The sequence below is a fragment of the Podarcis raffonei genome, chromosome 6 (genome assembly GCF_027172205.1).
Source record: "Podarcis raffonei isolate rPodRaf1 chromosome 6, rPodRaf1.pri, whole genome shotgun sequence".
NCBI lineage: Eukaryota > Metazoa > Chordata > Lepidosauria > Squamata > Lacertidae > Podarcis > Podarcis raffonei.
The window spans coordinates 41,713,388-41,735,164 of NC_070607.1; the positions used below are offsets into that span (position 1 = coordinate 41,713,388).

At 42.9% G+C, this 21,777-nt stretch overlaps 1 protein-coding gene across 3 annotated transcripts in view; it reads left to right on the forward strand.

The window, feature by feature from the left end:
* The first annotated feature begins 564 nt into the window (after nt 1-564).
* Nucleotides 565-21,777, forward strand: part of FYB2 (FYN binding protein 2) — a 34,799-nt gene continuing 13,586 nt past the window's right edge. For 2 of the 3 annotated variants that reach the window (XM_053392308.1, XM_053392309.1), the window contains exons 1-9: nt 565-725; nt 7,083-7,872; nt 9,635-9,766; nt 10,217-10,250; nt 12,735-12,829; nt 13,807-13,838; nt 14,595-14,623; nt 19,852-19,936; nt 20,313-20,439. In XM_053392308.1, the coding sequence (XP_053248283.1) occupies nt 693-725; nt 7,083-7,872; nt 9,635-9,766; nt 10,217-10,250; nt 12,735-12,829; nt 13,807-13,838; nt 14,595-14,623; nt 19,852-19,936; nt 20,313-20,439 (1,357 nt within the window). In that variant the 5' untranslated portion in view covers nt 565-692. Of the gene's footprint in view, nt 755-7,082; nt 7,873-9,634; nt 9,767-10,216; nt 10,251-12,734; nt 12,830-13,806; nt 13,839-14,594; nt 14,624-19,851; nt 19,937-20,312; nt 20,440-21,777 lie in introns of all 3 variants that reach the window. The other variant, XM_053392310.1, reaches the window with a different exon arrangement.

Consider the following 21,777-nt stretch of genomic DNA (forward strand, 5'->3'; position numbering starts at 1 on the left):
GAAAAATCTATGGCTACATCAAGGCGAGGAATGTAAGTGAGGAGGCACTTGATAAGCTTTGGAACTGAGGCCCACATGAAAGTAGCCCATGCCCCTACCCCATTTCAGAGAAGCTGCACCTGAATTTTGTGTGAGTGCTTAGTTTGATTTCTTGCATCTCCACAAAGAGAAATGTAACCCAAATGACACCCAAATTATTGGCATAATTTATTTAATCACAGAATCTGGGCTACGTGAGTGCAAAACTAGTTTACACAGCTGTGTGTATAGTGTGATCTCTGTTCCGAAATGCACAGCCTGCTGTGTACAGCCTTTCCCTCAAAATTCAAGGCCGGGCAGCCACAACCCACGATGACTGTAGCATACCTTTGCTAGACTAACAGTTCTCCAAAGACTGACATTTCCTCCATGGGCATGCCTGGTTCTTGTGCAACAAAGGGGGAGATCTGTTTGCAGGTGAAGCAAGTCTGCCTTCTCTCTCTCTCTCTCTCTCTCTCACACACACACACACACACACACACACACAGTGGGTTGGGTTAGGGAGGAGCCAAGTCCTTCAGCCCAGGTGTGATCCTTCTGCATTTGCTCCACCTTAAGCCCACTGGCTCTTGCTGCAGGATTACTCTGAGCTGCCAGGAAGGAAGTTCCTTAAACTCCTCTGCTCTGGGAGCAGACTACTCACAAGCTCAAAAATGGGCTGCAACACTGAGCCACGTCAGAAGGAGGTATGAAAGCAAGAGAAAACATGGAAATGGTAACTACAAATGCTGCTCTGCTGCTTTTTTATGTGTCTTTCTGGGGCATTGCCTCTGTTTGCTGTTCAAACAGTTCTTCTTTGGCTTATCTTGTAACGTGGTGTGTAGCTCTACATGGATCACTGCAAAGAACAGGGAGCCGGTTCAACGCTGGGGGAGGTTACCTGATAGGGAGGCATAAATGCTTTCGGGATTTAGCTCCCTATTATTACTTTTGCTGGAAACTTGTTGTGCTGGTCTTGTGGGGCTAAGTTCCACCCCACCCTGTCCAGAGAAAAGAGCAACTTTTTGGAGATATCACGGTTGTGCTATAATGATATGGGAATGTTCAGGGTTAAAAACCAAGGCAGGGGGCATCTGTGGTCCTTCAGTTGCCATCAGCCACAGCCAGCATGGCTCGTGGGTCAGCTTTGATGGGAGTTGTAGTCCGGGAACCACTGGAGGTTCCCAGTCAGTGCCTTAACCTGGCCACAAATGCACCTCTTTACTTTCTAGTGTTAGGGTTGAAACCTTATCCTTCTGTGGGAAACATGGGGTGCACAAAGTGCAGGATGTTTTCTTGATGAAAGGTCATGGTCCTCTCATGCCTGAGACTACCTGAAGTGCTTATAAAAGGGTGGCCGACTGCAGCAGGGGCTGTCCCTTTCAGTAGTGTGTGTGTGTGTGTGTGTGTGTGTGTGTGTAAAAGCGAGACTGACTGACACACAGAGAGAAACTATACCTGTTGAACTCTTTCTTCTGCACAGCTCTGCATTGCAGGAGCCCAGTCTTCCTTCTGTCGGTTTTAGTTCTATTTCTTGTTTTTCCAATCTCCATGTTTCTGCAGAAGTTTGCAATTTGTTTATTTATTTATTTTTAAATCCTCATGGAAATTCTTCCGCATTTTAGTACACATTTTTCCTAGTAAGTGCACTTTGTGCGCAGTTTTGACTAATGCGCACATCTTGGCAAGCAATTTCTCCTAATATTATGCATTTTAGTGTGCTATTTTCGGTAATGTCAATCATTTTTATGCACCCTTTCCCCTTATCATATGCATTTTTTGTAAGCATTGGTTGGTTGGAGAACTGTGCTGTAACCTTTGGAGGAGTTTGAATTTCAAAGGGTGGCTGGGCTTCAGCTTCGGAAACTATGAATTTGATAAATCTGGCTTTAAATGTGTCTAAATTGAACTTTCCCCCCATCCTTATTTCTTGATGCCTCCTTTAAAACCCTTTTGGGGGGAGGGGGAGCAGAACATAACCTTTAATGATTCTTTGTAACCATTGAACCATTTGTAAACACCATAGTCCCTTTCTTATTTTAAGAGTTTGGGCTGCAATCCTTAATCTACTCACTGAGAAGTACACTGAACACAGTGGGATTTACTGCTGGGTAAATATGCCTAGGTTTGTACTGCTAAACTAACAGCCCCGATACACTCTTCTCTTTTCCCTCCCAAAGTCATTCTAGTGTCTTTGATTTGGCTATGAAACTACCTGGCTAACCTCTTTCCATTTTAGTCTTTTGAGAAACTCTGGGTGGATTTGCAGGAAAACTTGCCTAAGTTTATACTTTCTGGATGTCATCAAACTTGATTCATGGTACCTGGAGCATGTGGCAAAATTCCAGCAATTGTGGCTGCTGCGGGTCAGAGTACTGTCTTGAGTAAACAAATGATATCTGCAGAATGTTCCTGTTGAGATTTACAAAGCCAATCAGTTCCATAAATAGGAACCATAAGAGATTCCTGTAAATGGCGCTTTGTGGAACTGGCAGATTACAGTCTTGTGCAAAGTATTTTTAAAAAAACAAAAACTGGGGAAGTTGATTTGTATCCTCCAAATAGTATCTGGTATGCAAACTTGAGCAAATCTCACCTACCTCACAGGGTTGCATATTGAGCATAATATAGACCTGGGCAGGCAGGGGGTAGGGGTGGGGATGGGGGTGAGGTGCATGCTGCCTAGGCCTCTTTGGAAGGATGTGTGAAGAGTTGTTGCAAATGGAATCCCTGATCTGCATCCTTGATTGTGCAGAGTAAAAATTAATGCTCTCCACCACAAGTTTCAAAGAGTTTTTCTGCAGTCTTAAACCAGTTACAAAACAAACATTGCAAAATACAAAGTAACACATTGCTCTTAAACTAGCAATACAGTCCAGTCTTCCTAAAGACCTTAACTTTCCTCTCTCTATTCCCAGAGAGAAATCCTGTACAAGTAACCTGCTTGCTCCAGATTACTGGGCTCCTGCTGCTGCAGGCTCTATTGTCCTCTGAGAAGCTGAGTTCTCAGGTGCCCCAGGGATTAGTCATCACTTAGCTGGAACAGAAATTTCTAGTGCCTCCTTCCGCATTTCCTAGATGCTGCCTAATGCAAACCTCTTTTTTATTTCCGTGCATACGACCATCACATTTTATGCTCATTAAAGTTACATTGTTAACAGGAAAAATGAGATTAAAATGTAATAATCTGGGAACTCATTCCAGAGCATACAAACCCAGCATTGAGTCCTTCATGCCTTTTAGAACTGAAGTGGCAAGTTTATTGCTGTACAGACTTTTTCCCACTTACATGTAAACCGGGGACAGTGATCTGCCTGAGTGGCATAGCCTATGCCGCATAGGAGCCAACTTCTAGGGGCCAAGTTCCCTTTGGTCCCCCCCCCCCATTGATGGGCATTGACATTCAAATGGTGTGCATGTACCACATATTTTGATAGATTATGCCGGGTGGGGCTTCCCTCCCCCAATTTTATTCAAGTTGCCATCCCTGCTGAGTGGTGATCTGCAAACTTGACTTAAGCACTTGGCTTTTTAAATGTTGGTAGCCCTGTTAATAAGAGGGACGCGGGTGGCGCTGTGGGTTAAACCACAAAGCCTAGGACTTGCCGATCAGAAGGTCGGCGGTTCGAATCCCCGTGATGGGGTGAGCTCCCGTTGCTCGGTCCCTGCTCCTGCCCACCTAGCAGTTTGAAAGTGGAAGCAGATAAATAGGTGGGAAGGTGGGAAGGTAAACGGCGTTTCCATGCGCTGCTCTGGTTCGCCAGAAGCGGCTTAGTCATGCTGGCCACATGCCCTGGAAGCTGTACGCCGGCTCCCTCAGCCAATAAAGCGAGATGAGCGCCGCAACCCCAGAGTCGGTCATGACTGGACCTAATGGTCAGGGGTCCCTTTACCTTTATCTTTTGCCCTGTTAATAGCTTCTACTTCCTGCTCTCTTCCCTTTCTTTCTGGGTGAGTTGTGGTTACAGCTGGTCAAGTGATCTGCTAGGAGCACACCACAGCACACCATTCAACCTCACAGCCATCCCAGATTATTGAATCCATTATTCCATTTATTTGCAAGCCAGCTTTAATGCTAAACAAGATTCCCCCTGACTTCTCAAGGCCTATTGTGTTCTCCCTCGCTCCCTCCCTCCCTCATCTGTAATATGAAAACACAGGGGGAGAAATGAGTTAATGTTGGTTAGTGGATTTTAGTAGTGCCCAAATGGTAGATTGGCAGCTAATTTCACCCTTTTCATCAGCAGGCTCTGTGTTAAAAACCAAACCACACTTTGAGAGTCAGGTTATGTACACACCATACCTTTAAAGCACATCCTGCTCTGCATTAATCCCGGGACCTGAACTTCACAGAGCTACAATTTGCAGCAACTACAGTTTGCAGCATTCTTTGGGTGGTGAGTATGTGGGTTAGGTTCAGCAGCTGCATGGGGTTCAGCAAACTGAGCCTCAGCGTTGGCACAATCCCTAGTTTACTCTCTGTGCTGCTCTCCACCCAGGCAGAAATAACTGGTAAGTGATAAGTTGGAATAAATGAACTGAGAATGTCAAGGGCTTGGGTAGAACAGGACATTTTCAATGTTAAAATAATTAAATGGAACAGAGCAAAAACATCTGTCCTTGTTGTAAGTAAAAATAGTGAACTGAGGGAGATTGGAAACTTGAGCTTAAACTGCTACCGGTGGTAATATGTCCGCATTATGGAAATGCTTCCATGGAAACAGTCAAGCACTTAATGCTTCTGGCATTCAGGGGCGAAGTACCCCAGCGAGCTCATGGATGCACTGCCTGGGAAAGCAATAGCACCTGTGTTGCCCTTTCAGAAACAGGAAGAGCTCTCCAGGATTCAACTCTGTAGTTTTCAGCTGTGCTTTTAATGCATAATAAAACCACAAAGCAATTGTTACTTTTTTAAAAAAAGAAAAAAGCTTATCTCTAGTTAGGGGGTGGCAACCTGGCAAAGGTTTCATCTTTCATGGTGGCTTCTCTCTGCAGCTCTGATGAGGAATTCGGTAATAAAAGAAGCACCTGGTTTGCAGTAAAGCACCGTAAACAGTGCTGTGCATTTGAGCAGATCTTAAAGTCCGCCTGCAGATATTGCACCCATGCTGAAGAAACAATGGCATTTATTTTGCCTTGGCTTCCATTGGTTGTAGTCATAACTCAGTGTGAAGTTTTGGATGAAGATCAGAGGGGTTTTGGTCTGTCTTTTCCTTTACGGAAATGTTAATTGCATATACATTCCAGACTGGGCTTGGGCATAGTACTGAGTTGTATCGTACAGCTGGCTGCTCCAGTACAATCGGAGCAATTGAAACATCTCCTAGGTGCTTTGCATCATGCTGTGTAATGTGAAAATAATAGCGTTGACTAAAAGGGGTTATTCAGGAGAAACTGTTTTGTATTTAATAAGTTGGATGCAATTACGCAAAATTCAATAAAATCTCAGGACAAGGCTCTGCTGTGCTGCCTTCTCATTAAAGGCAACTGTGTCTCTTTTTCAGCATAATGGCACCTCTGTCCAAGGTTGTCTTGTTCCACCTAATTTTCTGATCCAACAAGCTGTTGCAGGAGAGCACAGTTCTTTGCACAAGGCTGATCTGCATGGCTGCTGTTCCTCCTGCCGAGCAAGCACATTCAGATTTTTATAAGGCAGCTCACAATATACAGGTAGCTCCAAAAAGAGAGCGAGTAGGAAATGGCCACATTTCATGAGCTGTGGAATTTGACATCCAGTGCCTAGTTTCTGAGGCTCCCAAGGTGTGCTGCGACATTTTAGATATGGGTGGGGTCACTATAGAGTAAACACTGTAGATGACGACGATCTTATATTGTCAGATTTGTATATAGAAGAGAAGGCTATTGTAATCTCACCCATATCCTACAACTGTAAGTTTCCTTCAAGCAAATGGTGTCCTGATGCGATCTAATTGCAGAGTCTGGGGTATTGGGTGGGCTTGGGGGTTAGTTGGAGCAGGGGAGGGAAGGATTTGTTCTCAATCAGTTATCTGAATACACGTTCACATCTGCCAAGTATAAATGTGGTGGTCTTTCTCCCCCTTCCCTGAGCTGCTTTGTTCCAGGCCCAGGTGCAGTGGAACCATTGAGGTGGGGCATGCACACAAAGAAGGCACAAGAAACCAGTATTGGCATCAAATAAGGGGACAGCTTTTATTGATTACAGATTGTTGATGGATAGCAGGGGTTGGCCATTGTCAGAGGTCACCCTATGATGTGCACTATTCCGAGAAATCACCTCTGGTCACTGGCTGGGGATGCTAAGCCCCTGAGATGGGCATCTGGACATGAAGCACCCCCCAAATTCTAGGAATTAAGCTTTGGTCCAATCTCATCCCACAGACATAGCTTCCTTGTGAAGTTGTCAGTACCCCAGCAGTGCCCATCACTCGCAATGTCCTGTTCTCCTCTTTTGCGGGGGAAGCATCTGGGTCCATTTAAATTGCCCACACTGTCCCTGCGTGATGGAACCAGATGCTTGGCAATGAATTGGACAGATATGCCTAAATCTATTTTGTGTCATTTTCAGTAGCAGTCAGTCCTATGTCAGTTTGTCCTATTTTTTGCAGCCTTAAGGAAAGGGGCGGGCATGAAAAATCTGCATGGAAACTGTATGCATTTTGTACACACACATCCTATAAAATACATACATTCAATGCATTTTCAGCATAGGGAATATATATTTTATGTGCACTTTTTAGGAGTGCAACTTCAGCACAAAATCCACCATGCATAATCTGGCAGTCATATTCCAACCCAAAAGCACATTTGGGAAAATTAAATAAGGCCAGCCCACTGTGAAAAGAGGACAAACCCAATTCCTCTCTGTATCTAGTTGTGCACTGTCATCAGGTAAGCTACAAGAGGCCCACTGACATCAGAGGGGCCCCATCAGAATATACTTTTCACATGAACCTCCTCTATCCTGAATCCAGAATTGATTGCCAAACCATCTACACCAGTCTGGGTTCTTTCTCAGTTTGGGTTAGAACTGCTTTGTTAAAAATATGATTGATAGTTGTCTCTTGTATTCTTGGCTGTTTTAGGAAAGAGCTGGAGACTTCCGAGCACTTCGAGCAAAATTTCAGAATGATTCCAATTTTTCCAGTGCACTGCTCCAGCCTGTAAAGAGCCTTCCTGCAGAAACACCCCCTCGGCAAAATACCGATGGCAGTCCCGCATCCCATCCCAAACCCAAACCATTGTGCCGACGACAAATTCCAGATCCTGAGCAAAAGACAGCGCCCTTCAGTTATTTATCGCAGAAGTCTGAAATAGTACAAATCAAGCCTGTCGTGCTACCAAGGGCCCGGCTTCACGAATTGCCTGAAGTCAGGAAGAATGAAGATAGAAAAAGCAAAGACATTACGGAGACAGTTTGTGCAAGAGTTGTACTGGTGGAAGACTCACCAAAGCAACGTCCGGCATCTTATCATTGCCTTCAAGACACTGCACTGGCAAGCAATTCTTTCCGCAATACTCTGAACATCTGGGAAAGTGCTTTGTTGCAGAGTGACAAAAAGGGCTCCGAGACCCCTCCTCAGCGTTCCAACAGAACAACGTCTCTTCCCCAGCCCAAAACTGTGAACATTGCTGTCACTCCAGAGGTTCCAGCAAAAGCAGCTGAAAATGAGCAAGCAGTAGTGCTTTCTGCACCAAGCACCCCTTCTCACCTACAGGTCGAACCTGTTCCATTTCCCACAGTCTCGCCACCTGTTCCACCAAGAAATCATGCAAGCTCAGAGACACTGGCCCACGGTGCCATTAGAGTTGCTGATTCCCCCCAAGACGCTCATGACTTAGACAGGCCAAGCAAGACCTCACAATGCTCAAATGGTAAGCCATGTTACCTGACTATATTTTGTAGCCCTAAGTCAGTAGTGGGCAACAATACTTTTGTGTTAAAGAACTTGCCTATGATGTTTCTAGTATCTAGCTAAAAGCCAGTCAGTTCAGGGTAATGTGAGTAGGTTTTATATGCTTCCTAGACTTTCAGAACAGAACATAAAATGCACATGGGTAGTTCCTACATTGTTTTGAGCAAAAAAATACCCTCGCCGCTTAATTTTTCAGAAGGTGTGGCATGAAGAAGGGTAGTTGTCCAGCTGTGTTGTTTCAAAAAAACTCTGGAGAAATGTTTAAAATGTATTTTTGATCAGTCTTCACAACTGGAGAGGGTTTGCAATAAAATAAACTGAGACGCTGCTAGGTTATTTTAATCAGTAGCCCCTCTTATAATTGCACAATAAGGGCAATGATAAATGACCTCTTTCTTCCTCCTAATAATCAACTTGTACTTTCAGGCACTGTGTAAACAATTGGCAATCTGAATACATTCCTTATTTCTGCAATTTGACCGGTTTCCTGAAGTGAATGTACCTAGCTGCTAATCAATGTCCATTCTTTATAAATATTAACACTTGTCTGCTGTCATGGTAACTTTGGAGTAGACGTTTTGGGCCAGACCAGTACTTGGGAGTCCAAAATTGAGGCTGAAACTAATCTTTGCATTGCCTTTTTGCTAATTGAAGAAGAAGAAAAAACCTCCAGCCAGGAAGCTTCTGGTTTGACATGCTGTCTTTACAAAATCCAGGACCAATGCCAACTACGAAAAACATCTTTTTTCTTTCTTTACTGGAACAAGCTGCCTTACAGGAACTTAGCATTCAGCAGCTGTTTTGCCAACTTACAATGAATTGCAGGTGACTAATAAGATAAGGTGTGTGTGTGTGTGTTCCAGGATGCTGCTCTGGCTAACCTTTCTGTGCACTTTGCCAGCTTTGTACCATGCCAAAGGGCTCTTCCTATTAGTCATGAGTGCAGTTTAAATTGTTGCTATGTGACAGAACGGTATATTTGCCAATATGCACAGGTTTCCTTTTCTGACGGCTTTGACATGTAGAGCAAGGTGGTCCACAGAGACCCCCAGGAAGCCTATTACTTACACAGCCCTACTCTATTGGACTCCTATAGGTCAGTGAATGACAAACTCTGTAATTACTCTTGCCTACTGGGTTACAACTCTGCCAAGCATGCTCTGACAGGTGGGAAGGAAACCATTAAAGGAAAAGGAAGTTCAGGCTTGTGGTTAGAATCCCTGTAGCTGGGTAAATTTTTCCTTTCTTTCTCAAAAGAGCAATTAATTTTGTGAATGCTGTGTCTTGCATCCAGGTTGTCGGTTTCCCCACTTGAGAATAATAATAATAATAATCCAATATCTGCTGTGTGTGCACCTAAGCAATCAAGAACCCCTTTCGACAGCCAAAGTGTCAATGTATGTCAATTCCATCATTTGGAAAGGGGCAACTGTATCTGCCAAAACTTGAAGAAAGGAACATTATGATTTTCGTTTGGTCTGTTTCACTCGGTGCTTTTTTTCTGGGGGGTATGCAGGGGTACACATACCCCTAAACATTTTATGAATCTAAGTTTGACCTCATTGAGGGGCAGTATTTCAATATGAGTAGGGAAAAGAGAGTACCCCTAAACATTTTTTTAGAAGAAAAAAAAAGCACTAGTTTCACCCACTGCAAAATTCCAGCATGGAAGTTCATTCTCCCTACCAAAGCATTAATGTGCTTTCTTCCCTCTGTTACAGAAAGATGGCATGAGGTTGAAAAAATCCCAAAGCCTAAACCACTTCCTTCTATTATTTCACTTGGTCCTCCTCCAAAGAAACCACCAAGGCCTCCGAACGTTGACCTTGGTCCCTTCCAGAAGAACATTCCAGGTAAGGCATTCTCTGTTTGGGTTTTAGGCACTGTTAAAGCAATGGCTGGTGGATGCTGATAAGAAATTGAGATAATTTCCAGTCAAGAACAGGAAGGAGCGCTTATCTCAAATGTATGTCTTGGTGACCGAGAGTGGCCCAGAGAGTGTGTACATGGTTGGGCGGGCTACTTTCAGTAAGAAGAGGCATGATTTTTGTGTACATGCATCCCATCCCTTGGTGGCCCTTGGTGGGAGTGTAGACCAGCTCGAAGTCTGGAATCAATCCTGTCCATTTACTGCCTGGGTTGTCTTCTCCATTGCAACAGGCTTGTTTCAATTCAACGTCTTCTGGGACTCTTGCTAGGATCAAGGAATGGAAACACCAGGACACTACATCACTAAATTTCACTCTGGCATACTGTGTGGTTGCAGTCATTGTTTCCTTTACATTACAAAAATTTGTTTTCAGATGCTGTGGATGATGCCTACATGACTCCTGAAACGTAAGTGCACCTCTCTTTATGTTGCCTGAAAATCTAGACTCTTAAGCAGGTCACGTGGTCTCTTAGAACTTCTTTGGAAGTTTCTGGGAACCATGGCTCTCTAGATGTTGTTAGACTCCAACTTCCAGCAGCTCCAGTCTGTGTGATCAGGGGTGGTGGGAGTTGTAGTCCAGCCACATCTGAAAGGCCACAGTTTCCCCATCCCTGCTTCAAGAAAGAATCACTAACTCTCTGGAAACCAGAAATGCAAGTTGTTTCATATTCAAAACCAAATAGCTAACACAGGGATCTGGCAAAAGAGACTTCATTTCATGTACTTTCTTCACTTTTCCTATTACAAGACTACAGACCCAGTTCTGCCTCATTCTCTTTTACATCTAGCTGTCTTTTGCTGGTACTCCTTTGAACCTGTGGTGAACATAAACGTATGTCTCTGTGCAGCGATGTACTTGCTTTTCCTCCCTCTTTAAAGAGATCTGCTCCCACACAGTGTTTTCCCTATCTCTTCCTTCTCTCTGGCTTGACATTTCTGAAGTTAGAAGCTTTGAGGCCTGTTCCTGTAAACACACACAAGCTAGTTTAATCCGCAGGTGCTGAGCACTAACTTTTATTGTTATCGCTGGCTGTCAGCAGGCGAGAGTTTTGATTGCATTTGCTAATGTTTAGGCAGCAAGCGTGGGCTTAAGCTGCATAAGTTGTTGTCTGGTGGCCTTTGTTTAGACAGCCTTTCGAGAACGGCTGGTGTTTTTGGACCTTTCTCTCTGTGTGTATGTGTGTCTTGGATATCTGGTGCTGTGGGGAGCAGATAAAATGTGCCAAAAGTAAATCTATACTGCTTATATCAGTTCGGCAAGATGTGTAAGCTGGTGAATAAACTGGGGCATTGACTGCAGTGACATCTTGCAGCTTTGCTGAGGTTGGAGAGATGTGCTTCAACTTAGCCGGACTAAGCTCGGAGGAAAGACAAGTACCCAAGACCTAATGGTTGCATTCACACACCACACATTGCTTCTCTGTACAGTGGTACTTCTGGATACACACACCTCCGGTTGCGTATCCTTCAAGATGCGAATGCGGCAAACCCGGAAGTATTTTCCCGGGTTTCGCAGCGCGTGCATGCGCATAAGCAGTCCCTCCGGTTGCGGAAACCTCGGGATCCGACTGGAGCTCCAGAACGGATCCTGTCTGCAACCGGAGGTATCACTGTATAGGATCCTGGGAACTGTAGCCTATGCCTCACAAAGCTACAATTCCCAGCACCCTTAACAAAATGCTGTTCCTAGGGTTCTTTGGAGAATGGTGTGGACTTTAAATGTAAGATGTATATGCAAAGGTATTGGGATGAGTGGACGTTAGTCCCAGACAAGTTGCCATTTAGCAACTGGTTCAGTTTCCATAGAAGCCTGGTTTTATTAGTTCGGTTAATGTATACATCAGAAACACTGTCCTGGACAACAAAGGTATATTTTAAAAAAGACAAATGTTGGATGTAAGATTGCAAGCATCCCTGGCACCTGGTTGAATATTTGGCAGCTTCTTGCCTTTGGCCCAGCTGACCATCTGCAAACCTAACACTGTAATACTTACACACAACAAGATCATGTTGGCAATGCTACTTCATTGATAAACAAGCTGAGCCGCCTGCTTTGGGACTTGTGCACGACACATTTGGCTCTGTCGAGTCTATCTTTTGAGATGATTTATGGAGAAATCAGTCAACAAATGTGCTCCTGGCTTGATGAGATAGAGGCGGGGATTTTTACCCCTTGGGTAGCTGGCAGATTCATTCATTTGCTTGCTTCAGTTTAATAGCATGCTCTTTAAAAATATGCCACTAAATGTGGTTTATTGTTGTTTGTTAGCATTTGTTAACAGTATGTTGGGAAAATAGCTCTTAGCAGGAGACAGGAGGTTGACTTGTCCCATTGGCACTGAACCACAGGAGATGCTCCCTAGTCATTGATGTCATCCTGCTTGCACCTTTCTTGAAGCAACACCAGAAACTTCTCTAAGGCTGCCCTTTGGGCCAGCTTTCTCTCTCTCCAATGCCTTCTGCTGCATTTACCCCTTTCTGTTTCCCAATAGTCCTCCAAATGTCTGGCAAACAAAGTTTAGTCTTTATATGCAGGGCTGTATAGGCAGCCAGTAAGTAAGGTCCAGGGCCCAGTCTCTTAATAGATACGTGTTTTAGAAGTTTTTTGCTGTGTTGTGCATGAAGTTCTTAATATTTCAGAACTTACAGGGCAGTCAGCTCCTGTTGTTACATATTCTCTCTCTCTCTCTCTCTCTCTCTCTCTCTCTCTCTCTCTCTCTTTCTCTTAAGCTAAGCTTGTATGGTTCTGGACAGCATCTGGATAGGAACTTTAAAGTCTGTCACTCTGTGTCTTTTTGAGGAAGGCACCTCTTCAGAGAGATTCTAATCCTTTCATCTTCCCCAAGAGAGTCTCCAAAACAATAACGCTTTCCCCTCCTCATTTCTCTTAGTCCTGAAACAGAAGAACTAGGCACTTATGAAGAAACAATGTCCTACCTGAAGCTGCCAGAGAGTTCCACCAATGATGCTCAAGGAATTACACATTGTAAGTCTATTAACAGTTGGTATGCGTATGCCATGCATGCTGTGTGGGCAGGCTTGGTACTGATGGTTGGCCAGATCAGGCACCAGCTGGACCTTGCTGCACTGATATTCCCCATCTTCCTCTTCAAGTTCCCAGATACTTCTAAGGAGTGGGAGGGAGTGCCACTTTTGAATGGGAGCCACGTTGAGTTCTGTGGTGGCCATATGCCATTTAAAGTTACTTAAAAGTCATTGCTTCTGATTATTATTATTATTATTATTATTATTATTATTATTATTATTTTATTAATACCCTGCCCATCTGGACGGCTTCCACCATACATAAAAACATAATAAAACATCAAACAATAAAAACTTTTCAATAGCTGCCTTCAACTTTTCAATAGCTGCCTTCAGATGTCTTCTGAAAGTTGTGTAGGATGAGTTTGGTTCGTGTTGCAGTGAACCACCTTTGAAAAGTTAGCTATCCTCACACAACAAAAAACTCCTGGCTCTCTGCTTTGTCTGAAATTCTTTGGTCTCTTGCTTTTGCGTAACTGGTGTCACAGTTCTTTATCCCTTGCTTGTTAACCTTTAACCCGTCTTTTTAGCTTCCTTCCCTTCACCTCCCCCTTTTTAACCTTTTATCTTTGTACCTGTATGGAAAATCTCAAACACTTCACTTGCGTAAATTTTGAGCCTGTCAATTATCAGGGTTTGAATGCAGGTGACAATAAACTATATCTCTAATTATACAAATAATGCATGGAGTCTTGCATGTGTAACTGTCATTTAACAATAAATAAATCTAGGACACCTTTTGGTATACTAGGCTGCAGTTATATTGTGGGATGGTTCCATAGCTTATATCAGCCCAGGTGAGAAATGTTGGGTAACCTACCATTGCAGCTTAAACTCCATATTATGATTAGTGGCTTTAATAATATTAAATGAAATGAAGATGGAACATACTAATTTTTACAAAAATATTTACTCTAGCTTCCAAGGCTGGGAAAAGTGAGAATATTGAGGTATGTATTCTCAAACTATGGTAAGTGTGATGTACAAAATCAGAGCACATGAAGGGAGGGGAAGTTGGGAGTGTGTGAGCACAGGGCTCATATACATAGCTCCAAATCATGGTGTTGCATCTGATGTAAAAATGGTTCTGTAACTGACTGGTCCTATAATACTGAACACTATATATAACACTGACCAACTGATGTGCCATCGCTCCTTTTCACCCCCATTTCAACAGGTGAACATATCACCAAGTCTACTTAAATGGGCATAGTCACAACATGGGAGGTTTAGTACAGAGCTGAAGCTGCCTGTGACATTTTTAAAATCTTTTGCTAAGAGACCTGGCGACATGCTTCATCTATGTAAATGAAGAACACTGCCTGGGATCCAAAGGCCCACACACTGTCTTGCACATGGGGGCTTTTCAGCCATGCATTTCTCACCAGCTGATTGCCTCCCTCTGTGCAAACCCTTCAGAGTGGAGACCCTCTGGAATGCCCATCAGTTTGTTGTCAGGGACTTAGTTTGAAGGGAAAATTGGCAGGCATGCACACCTCTGTACGCACATGGAAACACACTGTAATTTAGTGTCGTCTTTGGATTCTGGCCATGTTTCATATTAAGGACGTGAAAGAACAGATGTAGATCAAGATATTTCTTGAGTAAACATGTTGCTTCAAGACAAACAACGCTGCATTATTGCCTGATTGACCTGACTTTTTAGGCTGTGAAAGCTGAAGTTCTCTTCTTTGTGTTTTGCACAGAAACAAAGTTTTCTTCTTGCCACACCTAGGTAAGTGTACTTTCTGGAGTTTCATTTTATATTTTTGCCCTTGCTTTCTTAAAGTAAGATACCTGGAGCAACTGGATTTTAATTATTGATTTATCTGACTTAAAAGTGAAACTGAATAAGGAAGGTCTATCTGTAAATGTGTGTGAATTTAGAACCTAAGCCTACATACCACCAAACATTCTGTAGTGTATCTAGGAAGGTGAAGGAGCTAGACAGTGACCTTGGCGTAACACTATATTTCATCTTTTATTTCCTGACAGGAACCATTGTACCTTTATTGTTTGACCAGCCATCTAAACATTTTCCTGATCTCTGTGCCAAGTAGTGCTAGTCATAGAATTGTGGAGTTGGAAGGGACCCTGGGGGTCATTTAGTCCAGCCCCCTGGAATGCAGGAACTTCAACTAAAGCACCCCTGACAGACGGCCATACAACCTCTGCTTAAAAACTTCCAAAGAATGAGAGTCCACCACCTTCTGAGGGAGTCCGTTCCACTGTCAAACAGCTCTTACTGTCAGAAAGTTCTTCCTGTTGCTTAATCAGAATCTTGTATTTTGTACCTTGAATCCATTGGTTCAAGTCCTATCCTCCAGAGCAGGAGAAAACAAGCTTGCTCCATCTTCCACATGACTGTCCTTTAGATATTTGAAGATGGCTATCATATCTCCTTTTGGTTGTCTCTTTACCAGGCTAAACATACCCAACCGTTCCTCATAAGGCTCGGTTTCCAGACCCTTCACCATCTTGGTTGCCCTCCTCTGCACATGTTCCAGCTTGTCAATAGCCTTATATTGTGGCACCCAATATCATTCCAATAACAGCCTCATTATAACAATGCCAATTTTATCCAATTAATACAATTATTAAAACCAATTATTTATATACTGATTTATACAATTAAGTTAAAGTGGCCTCCTCATGTGCTAGATTTGATGGGTTCCTTTTTTTATTATTTTCTGTGTTCCAAAATCTTAATAATTTCCATTACATCCCCTTCAAGATAATAATCCCTTATACAACAGCTACAATCTTATGGTTTCACTTCATATTGATTTATTAAGTAATTTATAAAGTTTCAAGTGAGCTACTCAGTTTGTAATCATTGTTCTTTCCTGTGTGTGGTATTCCCCACCCCACCCTGTGATGTTGTCCCAACCATATATGGTGTTGTGTCCTTCATTCTTCCAACTGTTGATATTTCCCATCATGACTCGGGGGAAGCGGTTATCTCAGTTTTCCAAAAGCCTCTGTGTCACTTCATCCCATGATTCAAGAGCTTGTTAGAGATCCCTCTGTTCCAACAAATAAACTGTCCTTGTCATTTTTTTCAACCTAGGAAGAGTGGTCTGATTCCAAACTCCAATGATTAATATGGAAACCTCTGACCTTGCAGCTGGCAGACTCCTTTCCTCCTTTCAGCTGAACATTTATAGCCAGTTATCCATCCAGTTAGATTACATTCAAAATTGTCTCAGTCTCCTTCACTTTCCTTTGAAAATAATGGAGAGCAGGGGTGTTTTCTTTCTATATTCCAACATAGTCCTTTCAAAGAGTGAAACTTCCCTCCCTTTCTCTCTCCCTCCATTCCACTCATACACGCAGTTCCAGTTTGATGCTAAATTCCATTATATTAATCCAGTTCCTTCCAACCTCACATTTTGTATTATATTTTAACGTTGCAATCCAAAGAGGGTTGCCAAATCAGAAATGTAGAAGAAAAACTTGGAAAAAACAACCGTGGAGTCCCCTCCCCCCACCGTCTCTGGCACCGAATGAAACCTTATCTCAATTCCAACCTTTAAATCCTTGCAGCAGAAATGTTCCGCAGTTTGTCATCTCACCGCTCCTAGCACGCGCCTGTACTTTACTCCAATTAAAGCCCAATTAGCAGGATTTCCTGTGTTTCCAGGAACGGATCCGGTGGAGGGGGGGTCACAGCAGTCGGAGTGCTCCATGCACCCAGTGCCTTTGCCTGCCCTCGCATTCCATAGGGAGTGCCAGACTGCAGGGCAATCCACAGGTGAAAGCCCATACCTCTCCCACCTAGTGAGGAATTCAAAGAATGAGTTTTCTCCATCATTCTTTATTTATCTCTGTCTGTATCTCCCTGAGATGTCAAGGCAGACCTCCATTCCTGGCACAGGCAGAAACAGGAAGCCTGGGTCATAGTATTCAAATTATCCTTTTCTAAGTGCTCACAGACCAACTGTTCTAGGACCTTTCCTGGAATCAATGTCAAGCTCTCCGGTCAGTAGTTACCTGGGTCTTCTTTTCCCCCTTTTTGAAGAAGGGGACAATATTTGCCTGCCTCCAGTCTTTAAGGATCTCACCTGTTCTCCAAGAATTCTCAAAGATTATAGACAGAGGCTTGAGATTACACCCACAGGCTCCTTTAGTACCCTTGGGTACCCTTTAGTACCCATCAGGCCCTGGAGATTTGAATTTAAAGGAGCTAGGTGTTCCCTAACCACCTCCTTTCATATCTTGGGCTGCAGCTCCCTCCTTGCATCATTTATTCAGTTACCTCTAGGTTGGGCACTGTGTGTTCTTTCTCTTGTTTCAAATCTAGCCAAAGAAACCGTTGTTGTTATTATTTTTAACCTCTTTTGCAAGCCTAAGATCATTCTGAGCTTTGGTCTGCCCAACCATCTCCCTGCAACTGTTGGCTACTTATGTATACTCTTCCTTCATGGTTTCCCCTTTCTTCCATTTCTTATACATTCCTTTCTTACATCTCAGCTCATCTGTATGCTCCTTATGCAGCCACACGTTGCTTTAGATGTCTCTCATTTTCCTTTCTTGTTGGAATTTTGAAGGCCCTTGTGCCTTCAATATTTCATCTTTAAGAATCTCCCATCCATTTTGGACTCCTTCTCTTTGAGCATTTCTGACCATGGGACTTCGATCCGTAGTTACTTAAGCTTTTTGAAATCAGGCTTCTTAAAGTCCATAGTGCATGTCCAACTACATTCAACTTTCTCTTATCTGTGTATAATGAAACCCAAGAGATCATTATCATTTTCTCCCAAGGTTCCCTGTAGTTTTATCATCAATCAGTTCCTCCCTGTTGGTGAGGACCAGATCCAAGAGAGGTGGTCCCCTTGTTGCTTTTTCCACCTTCTGTGGAATGATATTGTCAGTGAGGCTATTGAGGAATTTGTTGGACTTTATATTATTGACAAAGTTTGAGTTTCAATAGATAGCAGGGTAGCTGATCAATAGATCAATAGAAATCAATAGATATCAGGGCCCTGTGACAACTACATTTTTCCTTTTGGAATGTTTGGTAATCTGCTCTAGACATACTTGCATGGCACAAAAATAACAGTGGTGCCAAGTCACTGTAAAAATGATCCTCCCAAATTTAAGCACATTTGGTGGTATTCAGGCAAGTTTTAATTAGAGTAGCAACATTGACATTGATTAACATGACTAAGTTAGATCCATTAATTTCAGTTCACCTACTCTGAGTAAAACTTGGTTGACTATCGCTCATTAATTTCCATCACTTTTGAACAAGTGAACTGGATTGTCAGCAATAGACATAAGTGAGATCAACAAAGGCAGAACTGGCTTGACTGTGTCCACTGATGATGATGGGCTTGCTGGTTCCTTTCTGGGTGTGTGGCAGATGTTGCTGGGGACATTTAGAAGCATCTTGCTGAGCCCCTGATAAAATCTGTTGCCATGAGGGAGTGCTGCCATGAGGGAGGCAGATCAAAGGAGTAATCTACAGGTATCTTCTGAGTTTGTTGGAAAACTCTGAATAGATTTCACCCTCATTCTGTCAAAGAACTAGTTCACCTAATGCAAATCTGGAGCATTATAAATTAAAATAGGTTCTGTGAGTCAAAATACACTGGTTAACAGCATGAGGGAGCAAACCTCCGGTAGGTAAAAGTTTCTGTTTTTGCCCTCTATGAGATGCTGCTATTTCAGTGCTAGAGCATATAGCCTAGAACAGGGGTTGGCAAGGTTTACCTTGCCTGGGCCGGTTCACTCCAGCAGAGATCCCTCTGTGGACTGGATGCGCATGAGCACGCACGACCGCGATTTCTGGCGTCTGTGCAGACACGATTTCCGGAGTCTGAGCATGCACAAACACGATTTCCGGCACTGCGGAAGCGAGTCCCCTTGCCACACTGCGCTGGTTTAGTGCAGCACGTGGGGACTCACTGAGCGGGTGGCTTGGTTCAGGGGCAGCTCATGGGCAGGTTAAATGACCCCCATGGGGTTGCCTACCCCTGGCCTAGAACATGGCTATGCTACATAATGGTGTGCATGCAACCTTATTGAACTGTCAATGAGTTTTGTCTCCTAATAATGGACAAAGCAGAATGAAACTACTGTGGAACACGTTACAGAGTTAGTCCACTTGATTACTCATCAGACTTTGTATTTTCATATATTTTTGTGATTCAACTCATTACCACCTGTTTTTATCAATCCTAATTTTTACAGCTGAAACACTAGAAAAATGGCATTCTATAGCAATTTAACCTGGGTGTTTCAGAGGCTAATGCCTTTGTGAGGAAAAGACAGTGGTGGCTTTGACAGGTCACTGAAGGAGGTACAGTGGTGCCTCGCAAGACGAAATTAATTCGTTCCGCAAGTCTTTTCGTCTTGCGCGGTTTTTCGTCTTGCGAAGCACGGTCAGTCGCAACTGCACCTCTTCAAGCGGTTTTAAGAAAAAGGAAACAAACTCGCAAGACGTTTTCGTCTTGCGAAGCAAGCCCATAGGGAAAATCGTCTTGTGAAGCAACTCAAAAAACAAAAAACTCTTTCGTCTTGCGAGTTTTTCTTCTTCCGAGGCATTCGTCTTGTGAGGTACCACTGTATGCACTTGTGAGCAAGGGCCAACAGGAAAAGGAGTAGCTGCCACAAGAAGGCCCAGTGGGGTATTAGCCGAATAGCAGGTGATAAGACAGCACAGCAGTTCAAACAAATTATATGGATTGTTTTGAAAGTTGTAAGATAAATGTAAACTCCAGTACACAGCTACTCTAGGGAATATGTATGACTCTTGATCATTCCCACCATTTTGCAGTCCAGACAAATTCCCAAGCAGGAATGTATATATATTATACTGAATAGGACTGAAAATATATATATAGTAGTCTTATTCTAAAGCTACCTTAGATGTCCACTGAAATATATTTTGGATCTGTGTTAATGCAGATTACATTTATAATATTGTGGCATGAGTTAAAATATATATTGAAATTTCAGCTCTAAAACAGAGGACACAGAAGAAAGAGGACCGCCCTGGAATCATGAAACGACAAAACGCCAACAAGCTAAAGAATCAGGCAAGGTATATTTAAATAGAAGCACATAAGAGAATACCCTGTGGTGGTTCTACTCTTTTAGGCCTTGAAGTACATGTGCATAGCAAACATCAAGTATGACTCTTTAAAATTAGTCAGTGGAAATGCTGATGATCTTTCGTTAGGAATAACCATAGTGGACCCCAACCTTTTCCATATTCCCTTTATGTTAGTCTGTAGAGCAACCACTACCATCAGATGATTTCTCAAACCTTCTCACAGCCTTGATTTCCAAGCTGGAAGAAAGGTGGGATGCAAACATGCACAGATAATGACTGTCATGTCATTGTTTGATATAGCAAGAATCGGGGAAGGAATGTCTTGAAAGGGCTATAACCTGAGTTTCACAATGTTTACTGTTAGATTTGTGCCCCAGGAGCTATGCTCGCTAAACCAAAAATCACTGGAGAATATAGAGGTGAGAAGGGCATACTTCAAGAGGAGACAACACCATCTTTCCCTAGGGTACAGCTGGCAAAAGATGGAAACGGTGAGTTACTTCTTGCTACTACTTTAATTTAATCTGAGTTCAGTACGGTTTACACTGTGCAGTTACAGCCCCCTGGGAAATATGGAGATGATGATTCTGGTATTGTCTTATGGGGTTGTTGTAACAATCACAGCTAGATAATTCATGCTTTAATTGCTCCATAAGGTGCAATATATATTTTTTCCATGAGAACAGTTGGAGAAGAACCCAGAACTTGTATTAAACAGATAAATGGGGTACATGACTGCAACTCCCCCCATCAGGTTTGTCTGATCAGCTAAGAATAGAACAAGACCTTGTTTTCTAAATTATTCCAGTCCTGCTGTGCAATGACTTTAGTTTGAGCTTGTCTTGTCACTCAAACAATGAGCCCCCTCTCTCTTATGCATGCGGATTCCCTTGGCAAAAAGTTGGTGCTGCCTTTAAATGTTGTGATGACACGTGTGCTGTTTGTGAATCTTTTCTGACAGCTTCCCTAATGTAACCTGTTCTGCTTTCAAATATAAAAGAGCCTCGCCACAGTGTTTGTGAGCTGGAAGCTGGGCTCGTTTCATGCTGTTACATCTCTTCCAAGTATAAACACTGCTGTGTTAAAGCTTAATCCAGCCGTTAGATGCATTTGCGACTCCCACAGAAAGCCATTAGCCTGCCTCAGCAGGGTTTGTATGATAGCGGAGAGAAAACAGAATGGAATAGTTTGGGTGGGTGTGGGTAGGGTTTGAATGCTCAAGGGTCAAATGTGGCTCTACCTGAAGAAGATGAATGGGGAAACGCTTTCAAATAATGTTTCGCTCCCTTTCAAGGAAAATATGAAACACATCCTTTTTTCCAGTTCGTTATCATCATTTCAATTCGTTTCAAGTTGCTATCTTCCAGAGAACGACATATTCGGATTAAAAACTTGGAAACTAAAGAATGCACTTTTTCTTTCTTTTCATAATAAATGACCTTTGTTGAGTGTTATCTGCCCCAGTAGTTCTCCACCTTTGCAAGTATTGAATATGCCCTCCATGCTAATTGTCACCATTTTAGGCTCTTTTAATTGAAAAAACACATAATGGCAAACAACTGTTATGACCTCAATAATGCTTTTAAATTAATTTGTAAATGTGCCAAAATCAAAGGAGGTGGCAAAAAATATTTATTTATTCACCCAATGTACCCCACCAATTAGCAATTCAAGCAATTAATTCTAAGAGGTATAATAATAATAATTTAATAATAATTTATTATTTATACCCCGCCCATCTGGCTTGGCCTCCCCAGCCACTCTGGGCGGCTTCCATAGAAACCAAAAATACAGTAATACAGGTATTCAAAATAAACTTGTTCGTAACT